The sequence below is a fragment of the Solanum lycopersicum genome, chromosome 11, assembly GCF_036512215.1.
Source record: "Solanum lycopersicum chromosome 11, SLM_r2.1".
Classification (NCBI taxonomy): domain Eukaryota; kingdom Viridiplantae; phylum Streptophyta; class Magnoliopsida; order Solanales; family Solanaceae; genus Solanum; species Solanum lycopersicum.
The window spans coordinates 59639846-59650740 of record NC_090810.1 but is presented as its reverse complement, the minus strand read 5'-3'; the positions used below and the strand labels follow the sequence as shown (position 1 = coordinate 59650740).

Here is a 10895-nt window from a genome sequence, read left to right as displayed (position 1 = left end):
CATTAGAACCTCGATTAAATTCGGATCACGCATTACAAGGTCGTTTCAAGAGTGAGATTTTCTCCATCCCCAGCGTTTGAACCCAGAATATCTGGTCAAGGGTGAAGTAATCTCTTTATTGCACTACACATATGTTGGTAGATGGTAGTACGTAAATTGATTCATAAAGAGTCTTAGGGCAACAACAAAGTTGTTTTGATATGACATATAGGTCAAAGATTCAAATTGTGAAATCAACTATCGATGTTTGTATTAAATAAATTGACTATATTCTACTCTCGATCTTAAAATACTTTATACACTAAACTGCCTACGAAACTTAAACTCGACCATTAAAAGCTTCATGAGTGCAATGGTTAATAAACCCCACTCACCTAATCTAGCAAGACATTGCCATTGCACCAACTTAAAGGTGGTACATTACCAACTAATCATTTATTTAATTATCGATTTTCATTTTTTTTATCTAATGTTATATCTGAGTTCGAAATCTATGATATATAAAATTTTGTATTCATTTTTAATGATCATATGATCCCGATACAACATAAAAAAAAAGTTCCAATAACGTAATTAATGATAAGGGATCCCATGGCATCACATTAATAATAATATTACTTATGTCAGTGATTGAAATATGTGCTAATTAATGACATTAATAGTACTGAAATTTTTAATTTGACAAATATTTACTAAAATAATAAATAAAATAAAAAAAACATCTATTTTTAATTTTAAAAAGCACATCTTTATTAAACTATTCCATGCATTCTATTTTTACTTTTTTTGAAACATATTATATACGCCATTGATATAAATTTTGTTATTTTGTCAGGTCCCTTTAATGATATTTACAAATAATTCTTGTTCAAATGAGAAATTTAATATCTTAGAAATAAAATATATTACATGCTCAAGTCACAACATATATGTGAAATGGTGATAATATTAGAATTATTTACAAGATGATTTTTATTTATTTTGTTTATAATAAAATATTTAGTTAATTATATTTGTAGCATTCAAAAGATCGCTCAACAACAAAAAAATTTTATTAACTGATAGAAATAATAGATTGATGATGTGTTATCACATATAAAAAACGGATCAAATATAATTTTGAATTCAATATCTTATATGATAAGAATGTGTCACCGTGACTTGAAACTAAATTTTACAAAATGATAGTCGAATCAATTAAAATATATTGAATAACAGTGTTGATAGATCAAAATCACACGGATTATAAGATACAAATAATTAAAAATTGTTAAAATGAATATATAAGAAATGGAAATACTAGAAAAGATAAGATCGAAAAATGAAATTATTTGAGACAAGAGAAAAATGACTTTCACGATAGACAAGATATACAACGGAAGAGAAGGTGCCCAAGGAGAGGTACGAGGCTAATCAAAATAGTCACAAAGAGAAATAATTAAATAAAACATGAAACTCTCGCACGAATCTTAGCAAAAATATGATTCTAAATAAAAAAATATGAAGATCGAAAATAATAATAATAATAATATATTAACAAATAATCAAACATATTAGATTTTAATTTCACATGTTTTTTTCTCTATTAATTCTAGGGAAAATTGTATATAAGAGCAATCTAATAACCTAAAATAAATTGAATAGCTAAGGTTTGATTTAATTATGCTCCATAGCAAACGTTAGCTAAAATTTGTCAGCGTCTCTCTTCCAGATATCTCGCTCGCCACTCTCCATTCTCGCTCACCTCTCTCGCACACAGAAGTGTATAATTTTGTTTCTGTTTTGTATAAAGCGAGAGAAAATTGTATATACACATGCAAAAATATATTTCTTCGTGTTATACACTTAATTATACAATTTACAAACATTTTACTTCAAATATTGCAGAGAAAAAGGCCAACGAATTATACAATTGTGAATTATACAATTGCAGTGAAATACAATTTTCTCTAGCTTTATACAATAAAAGTGTATATATTGTGTTTCTGTTTTTGTATAAAGCGAGAGAAAAACATATATCTTCTTACTATACACTTATAATTATGCAATATACATACATTTTAATTCGATTCAACTGTATGCAAAGCAAATTTTATAAAAATATTGCAGCGAAATAGGCAGCGAATTATACAATTGTGCATTATACAATGGCAGTGAAATAGGATAGCGAATTATACAATTGCAGCGAAATAGGCCAGCGAATTATACAATTTAGGCCAGCGAATTATACAATTTTGGCCACCAAATTATACATTCTTATGTTTGCTATGAAGCGTAATTAAGCAAACTTTACTATAACATACAAATATAAAATTTTTGTTTGCTATATGTGAAAGTTGCCCTTAATTCTATTACTTGTTGTTATTATCATTGCTCTTTTTCATTATTTTTTACTTTACATTATTTTATATGCTTTACTTATACTAATTTATCTATCAAAAATAATTTATCTATTTTTATAATTTTAAAAAATGTACTTGCAACTATAATGCCAAATATAATTTATCTATTTTTAATCAATATTATTAAACCAAAATATTTTTTTTACTAGTCAACTATAATGCCACGTGGCAACTGCTACCACAGTTTCAATTTATTTTTTATGGCTCTGCCATATCGGGAAATTCAAATTTCCACATGGCGCCCTGGCCCCACCAGTATACACGTGGCTACCTCGAAATCCGTGCACCTCTGCAAAGCTTTTACTAATACTCTACTAATGCTCGGTGCACTGCCATTTTTTTCTTCTTCTCGGCATCGGAATTTTTAATTTTTTTTTTCCGGCAGATTCTCTGGTGAGTGACGTGAAATTCTCATCAGCTAAATTCTCGTTGTTTTATTTTTCACTTGTACACGTGGCATTTCCGGCAATTTCTCCGATTCACATCGCGACGGAGAAATACGAAAAAACAAACAAACGAACAGTTCAAAATCGCCGTCGCCGTCGCCGGAGGATTTAAATAGGTACGCCGTCGACGAACTTGAATTTTTTTGTGATTTTAATTAATTTTCAGTGTCGGCATATAAAAAAAAAAAGTAGAAATAATAATGACGATTTTGATTTTTTGTATTATTATTGGTGTTTAGATTTAATAATAATGGATAATTGGATATTATTAAATTAATGGTACAATTATTTTTAATGAGTACTTGAAAAATAAAGTAATTGGATTGTTCATATTGTGGTCCTATATTGAAAATAATAGCACAAAATTACTCAAATTAAATGCTAATTTGACATATTACGTGAACTGTGTTTTTGTATGAAAATTCAGAGGTAAAATAATTATTTTGTTGTTGAAAATATTCAGTTCTTCATTTACTGTTGGAGCCAATATTCACGTTTACGTTAAATGAGCGTAAATCTCGTAGAATTACGCTGACTATATTGTTATTATAGTTAAAGAGCAAATCTTTTGAAATTACGCTGGATAGATTGTTATTAAAAAGCATAAATCTCGTCGGATGGAATTACATCAAGTATGTTATTTACTATTGTTGTTGTTAAATAGTGTATGTATGTTTATTTCTTGTTACTTTTGTTTAATTAAGTACGTAACTGAATATGTTGTTGTTGTTGTTATAGAGCGCGTATACATATATACACTCATTTCTTTCTTAATTTTATTTGATTAAGTAAAGCATGAATTTCGTAAAAACTACGTTCGATATGTTGTTATTGTGGTTAAAGTGCATAATTTATGCTTGTTTCTTTTTAACTTTATTTGATTAAGTAAATAATAAATCTCGTATAATTATAAAATATGTGTTATTATTGTTGTTAGAAAGCAAAAGCATGCTCAATTCTTCTTAATTTTATTTGATTAAGTAAATTATATAATTTAATAAAATTATATTGAATATGTTATTGTTAAAGAGTATGCTTCTAAATTTTTTTCGATTAAATTTAGTATACGAACAAATTCGAAGCCAAATCAGCACAAAATACCAAAAAGAAAAAAAGGAATATTTTTTGAAAATTTGTATTTTTTCCCTCTTCTGAGAATCAAAATATTGATAAATTATACAAGAAAAGCATCAAATATATATAATGTCCCTTTTTGTTAATTTCTACTTTATTAATCTTTACTCGACAGCCGACACTAATTTTGTGGGTCTCCTTTTAAATTAAAAAAATAAATTGTTAATATCATATCATATACTATATGCACGTCTTTTTAATTTTTTATTTTTTTTTATAGAAACATCATTTTCAAGAAAGTCCACAAAAATGGAGTTAGTGATACAAGAAAAAAACAAACTCTGCTTAGCTACTTGTAGTTGATGTTGCAGGCCACCAGGTCACAACAGCTTTTTAGATTCTATCAAAAATGTCTTGGAAGCAAAGTCTTTTATAACCGTTGGTAAACACTTTACTGTATCTACAGAAAATTATATTGTTTATACATGATTAAAAGAATAGCTTTTTTTTATATATGTATACGTTAGATGATAAACCCCATTTGATCTCTTGATGTGTTTTGTCACTGAGTCGAAAATTGTATTATGGTTTAAAAAGTTGTTCTTTTTTTTAATGTATGTATATATACGGTAGATGATCAACCCCATTTGGTTTCTTGATGTGTAACGTCATTGAGTTTGAAAATTATACTATAGTTAAAAAGGTTTTTTTTTTTTTTTTTATGTGTATATGTAATAGATGATGAACTTATTTGATTACTTGATGTGTTTTGTTACCGAGTTGAAAATTGTACCATTTATATATGGTTAAAAAAGTTTTTATGTGTAGATATATTAGATGTTGAACCTGTGTTTATTTTTTCATATTCTCAACGGCTTTAGTGAAAATTTTGACTCTTGTGTAAGGAGTACCTAACAATGATTAGTTTGTTACTGTATTTTGACTATGTATTTGTTACTGGTTAGTGTATACTGCTTTAATAATTGTTGACAAGTCTTTTTCTGATTTGAAAATTGGGTTGCTTTCATGGAGTTTGGTTTCAACTTTGTAATTGAATATTTTTCCATCTAACGGACCTATTATCTTTAAAAGTGAGTATCTTTTTTCTTGAAAAATGTGGTTTTTTTCTTCTTCTTGATGGATAGTGTTAGAAAATCAAATGTCTTTTTCTTAGGTGTGTGTTGTCAATATACTATTTTTGGCCTTTTTGTTCTTAATTTTTGATGGGTCTATCTTGTATGGTGAAATAAGCATAGTTAAGTAGTGAGGATAAGATTTTCTTGCTCTCTATATTTAACAATTTCCGCGTTTGATCACAAAAATTTGACTTAGTTGATACGAGAGGAGCATGTGGCTCGTACAATTCAAGAAATGTGGTAGGATATATATACATGTGCTGACTGTTGCCTTCAAGTAGATGCTTGATTGATATTGTCTAGGCTTATGCGTGTGGAATTGTTTCTTTCCTTCCAAATGTTACGAACACTATGTCATCTCAATTCTTCGATCTTTGCATTTACAACTGTTAGTTGAGCATCACTTTCTATCAGGAGACTAACTAACTACCCGGATATCATTGATGATAATGTACATCCAGAGAAGTTCAAACCTACTTACATTTGTTGGCCTACTGTCTATTAAGTCCTAACTATCGTGTACTACAGATTATTACTCACACTCTTCCTGCTCGATTATTTATGTTTATTAAAATTCCAGCTTTCGAGTTTGATCATCATGTTAGACTAATAGGATAACCTTTCTATTCAAACTGAGAGGGCAAGAATCTGAAAATTGTTTCCAGGCTGTTGTCTTTGTCTTTTCTCTTTGTACCAGATTAATGATTTATGGATGACCTTATGATAATTTTCGTTGGATTTACGATGTTATACAATGTAATAATTTGGCATTGCCGTCTTGCAGAATGGTTCTTGAGATGAAGATTTCGTGAATGAACTACTCTTTGGTAAGATATCTCTTTATACATTATTTTGAAATATTTGTATTGTTACCAAAAGCTTTTACAGTGTTTTCGAGGCTTAGAATCTGCTCACGAGTGTTCATTTTTAATTCAATTCAGTGATTTGACAACAAGAAATGAGGGGTCGAAAGGAAGCTGCAATTGCTCTCGTCATTAGCTTGGTGTGGATACAGAAAATTGTTGGCGGTGAGTATTGTTGTTGAGAGCATTACGGACGCCTACTTCCATGTAAATTCCTTTGTACATGCAGTAAATTGTAACATCGTCTGTCTCTTTATCAGATGAACAAGTGCATAATGCATCTGTAACAAGTAATTGGACCTGCAGCTGTCTCGCCAACCCAAGTTTTTCTGTTCCCGAAAACTGTTCATCATCCTGTGATTGCACTATTGGTATGATTTTCTTTACCTTGTTTTAGAAAGCCGTTTGCTGCAGTACTGTGTAACAGTTGCTGTAGGTGTTTGAACTGCTAATACTTATTCGAAGCAAGTAAAAGTTTCACGTGATGTCATTTTCATGAACTGACATGGACGGAATTGTTTCTTTTTGAAAACTTGAGATGACTCTTTCCTTTTCACATGTTGATCTTGTCATATGAGGACCATACAATGTAGAAAAGCTCACTCTGCACTAATTTTGTTCTATGTATTTTTGCAGACGAATCAAGCAAGAACAAATGGATATGTATATGTGCAGTTGATGGATTTCCTAAAGTGGCTGCTGATCATAATCACAGCAGTTGTTTTACAGCCTGTGATTGTCGTTACGGTAATTTTCTTCATGTCTGATCGTTGATACACACACGTCAATCAAATGAGTGATTCATTGCATCAACCGTTTGTTGCTATAGAAACTGCAAACTAATTATCTACTTTACTTCTATGTTCTCTACACACTTATTGCTTATTCGTTTTCCTTGATTGTGAAACTGTTTAAAAACGTCTGTTGGATTTAGGTTTAGCTAACAGGTTCAGACAGTTGATTAATTACGTCTTTGGTTCTGATAGGAACTCAACTTGAAATGCAGTCTGCAAAGAAGAAGATATCCAGCAAAGTTATTTTGGTCATTCTCTTACTATGTGCGGCGGTCATCACTCTTGGTTTTGTTGCTTCGATGTTGTGCTATGCCTATAGAAGGGATAAATATTCTATTCAACGATCTCTATTTTCGTCCGACAAAGATACAAGTTGCAACAGTGCTACCAACTTAATACTAAGCCAAGCAACTTCAATTGGAGAACATGGAGGATACACGGGTTCCTCCAATTGTATTACAGGTTCTTTATGTATTTATATGACTTTATTCTTATTATTAGTTTTCAAGGGACTTGCTCTTTCGATCCTTAAGAGTGATTTCACTATGTAGTATGAGTTTCATGATGTCACGAATTGTGTTATCGTGTAGGTTGTGTTCCCAAAGCATCCAATCTTTTCAAAAGAAAACCAGAAGTGTTTTATGGAACGATTATTCAATTTTCATATGCTGACTTAGAGAGTGCAACTAATAAGTTCTCTGATTCCAATTTGATTGGGGTGGGAGGAAGCAGCCGCGTCTACCGTGGTTATTTCAAAGATGGAAAAACTCTGGCAATTAAACGAATTAAAACTCAGGCAGGACAGGACGGTGACTTTGCTTTCTTGACGGAGGTAATACCTATCATGATCATACACATTATGAGTTAAACATGTTTGGGAGCCTTAACACATGTGAATACATAATGAGAAGCTTATTTAAATTTATTTTTTTAATTTCCTAGATTGAACTCATTTCAAGACTTCATCATCGTCATGTGGTTCCGTTGCTTGGCTACTGCTCCGAGCATCACGGTAAACATGCAGAGAGGCTGCTTGTTTTCGAATTCATGGAAAATGGCAATCTGAGAGATTGTCTGGATGGGGCTTCTGGGAGACATCTGGATTGGAGCACACGGGTTGCAGTTGCTTTTGGAGCTGCGCGTGGCTTGGAGTATCTTCATGAAGCAGCTGCACCAAGAATCTTACACCGCGATGTTAAATCTACTAACGTCCTACTGGATGATAACTACAGAGCTAAGGTAAGTTAGAAACTTACTGTCTTTGTATGATTGCCAGAGTTAATACCTACAAGTTGTAAATCGTCTCATTTTCCATTATTACTTTCCTCGTGTAGTATCGCACTTTTTCTGACTACTTGAACATAATGTGTTCAGATTACTGATCTTGGTATGGCAAAGCACCTCCAAAATGATGGTATTCCTAGCTGTTCCAGCTCTCCTGCGCGGATGCAGGGGACATTTGGCTATTTTGCACCTGAATATGCAATTATCGGAAGAGCTTCTCTGAAATCGGATGTTTTTAGCTTTGGAGTTGTGCTACTTGAACTGATAACTGGACGACAACCAATCCATAAGTCAGCCAACAAAGCAGAAGAGAGCCTCGTGATATGGGTACGGAAAGTTAATAACATGTTTTCTCTCCTTTCTTCATTTATCGCATAGCATTTCTACTTACTTTTTCTAGGAAGAGGAGGAACATTGCATTTACGTTATCAAACTCCTTTGCAAAACCTCCGTTCTCTCTCACGAAAAAGATCATGGTGATTTTACTATTTTTCATCTAAATGCAGGCCACGCCTCGTCTACTAGACAGTAAACGTGTGGTCTCAGAATTGCCTGATCCAAATCTGAATGGAGAATTTGAAGAGGAAGAATTGCAGGTCATGGCTTACTTGGCTAAGGAGTGTCTTCTACTGGACCCTGATTCTCGGCCAACTATGAGTGAGGTTGTTCAAATTTTGTCAACTATTGCACCTGAAACATCTAACCGGAAACACTTCTCGAGAGATGACTTCAAGGTATACAAGCTAAACTTTGGTTTTCTGTTGACATGCTTTTTACTTGCCATTTTATGTTTGAACAGTTGTTTAATTCATCTGTCATCTGTCGATTTCACAAAACAGATAAACATTAACCAACTATTCTATACGACTACAACATAGATTTCTAAAACCTGTAAAAAGACTAGATATGCTTATTTGCCAATGTACATATACATTTCGGTTTAGAAGAAACTTCATCTAGCTGAAATGTTAGGTTCGGAACCTGTCTTAGATAAAGGGGAAGGCTTACTATCTTCCAAGTTTCAAACAGTATGCCACTAGCCCTCGAGGACATTATTGTCCCCTGGAATGACATTTCAAGTCCAGTTTTTGTTGTAATCTAATACGAAACGTTATGATGAAACATAACAAGTAGATCCCATGCTGATAAACCTGCTACACTGTTTGCACATTATGCAGGGCTCATTCAGTTATGACAACAAGAGTAATGGAGAAAGTTCGGGCTTTGTTGAAGCCGAGGAGATCAAGCAAATCACATCAGAGAATCGCGCAGCTCACTGTTTGTTGCCAAATTGTGCTTTCATTCATTGTAGAGTATCTAATGATCCAAAAGAAGACGTTATTCCAGCAGCATATGTCGAAAATCTGCTGCTCCAGAGTTCAAATTCCAAAAGTTGGAGTTTACATGATGATGAATCAGTTGATTTAACTGAACCGCGATTTGAGAAATTTCATATGCCAACTGTGAGAGTGTGAGATCACCAGAAAACAGTACACATGAACAAGTGTATTGTTCATGTATTAGAGAATTACAAAAGTTTGGTTAAATGATTACGCGCTAAAAGGGCATTTTTTTGATTTGATATAAACAAGTTTACGATAGTCATCTTTCTTTTGGAAATGATCCCACGTTAGTCTGTATACATCACACTTTTTGGGGTGCGACCCTTTCTTGAATTATGCTAAGACGTGATGCTTTATGCACCGAGCTTGCTCTTTTTAGTTGTATTCTATTTTTCTAAGCAGGTCTAAGTATGATAAATATCATACAGTACAAACTAAGAGTATATATTTCAAGAAAAAAAAAAAAGGAAAATGCGCGAGTACCCTTAGACTATGACTGAAATATAAGAGACACAGCTTAGCTAAACTAAGATCCTATTACCCCTAAACTTATTTCTTTTGCAATTTTGGTGCACCTTTTTGGCTTACGTGAAATTCAAATATCTATCACACGTCTCAATTGTGTAGAGTCACGAAATGTGCTACGTAAGACAAAAGGTGTACAAAATTGCAAAAAAAAAAAAGTATAGAGGGGTAATAGGACCTTAGTTTAGTTAAGGTGTGTCTTTGAGATTTCGGTCATAGTCTAGGGGGTACTTGTGTATTTTCTCAAAAAGAAATAAAAAAAAAATTACTATGTTCCACGTGGCAAGTAGAAATAGATAATATTGCCACGTGGGGCAATGGTGCCGGTTGAAATTTTTGCGAGTTAAAAGCATGGCCCACACAATAACTATCCTGCAAATAAGGTCTGAATTCAAAATTTCATGTTTTTTGATCTTTTTTCCAACCATAATAATATATTTCGTATAGCTTCACAAAATGAGATTTATAGAAAATAAAATATAGGTAAACCTTGTCTCTATCATAGAGGTAGAGAAGTTATTTCAACTAAAGGAAAAACAGTTCAAAGTCGTCTAACACAAAAAGAATAAATCAAAGTGAAAGTTTAACAAATTTTTCTAAACAATAGATAATCAAAACACGAGAACCAACGTGTAGTAACAATTTTCATTAGTTCTTTTTCACTCGAGAAAAAAAACAAGGTCTGAATACAAAATTTGATCTTGAAAAAACATAGTATATACAGATCATACCCTTATCAGTTAAATAAACAATCAATTTTCAATAGACCCTGACCCAAGAAAAAACCGTAACACAAATTATTTTTAAAGTACAACAAAATAGTACACAAGTACAATTTTTTATCTTTTCCACTAGAGAAAAAAACAAGATTAGAATTCTTCTTTTTATTTAATTTTATTTTATGAAATTGTTTATTATAAAGTTTTTTTTTCCTTTAAGCTAACGTCAAAATGGGCCCACTCCCAACATCTACATTTTCATGTGGGCCATATAATATAGCTGGGCTTTGGGCCACGAGATCTCGCTGT

The 10895-nt window shown here is 32.1% G+C and overlaps 1 protein-coding gene across 8 annotated transcripts; it reads left to right on the top strand.

Moving 5' to 3' along the window:
- Positions 1-2690: 2690 nt before the first annotated feature.
- LOC101263279 (receptor-like serine/threonine-protein kinase NCRK) lies at positions 2691-9706 on the top strand. Of its 8 annotated transcripts, XM_026028090.2 has the most exons (12): positions 2738-2964; positions 4203-4364; positions 5843-5885; positions 6000-6086; positions 6182-6292; positions 6558-6668; positions 6908-7177; positions 7306-7547; positions 7658-7954; positions 8090-8326; positions 8506-8733; positions 9178-9706. In XM_026028090.2, the coding sequence occupies exons 4-12, from the start codon at positions 6017-6019 to the stop codon at positions 9472-9474; spliced, it is 1863 nt and encodes a 620-aa protein (XP_025883875.2). In that variant the 5' UTR covers positions 2738-2964; positions 4203-4364; positions 5843-5885; positions 6000-6016; the 3' UTR covers positions 9475-9706. The 8 variants fall into 8 exon arrangements, with proteins under 8 accessions (XP_010313419.2, XP_025883875.2, XP_010313421.2 ...); XM_010315117.4 differs by lacking the exon at positions 4203-4364 and having other exon boundaries at positions 2691-2964; XM_010315119.4 differs by lacking the exons at positions 2738-2964; positions 4203-4364 and adding an exon at positions 4388-5298.
- Positions 9707-10895: the final 1189 nt, after the last annotated feature.

Coding starts and splice junctions, on each gene's coding strand:
- LOC101263279 (XM_010315117.4), top strand. CDS start 6,017: ATGAGGGGTCGAAAGGAAGCTGCAATTGCTCTCGTCATTAGCTTGGTG. Junction 7,955..8,089: donor ATGATAACTACAGAGCTAAG/GTAAGTTAGAAA, acceptor TAATGTGTTCAG/ATTACTGATCTTGGTATGGC. Junction 8,327..8,505: donor AAGAGAGCCTCGTGATATGG/GTACGGAAAGTT, acceptor ATCTAAATGCAG/GCCACGCCTCGTCTACTAGA.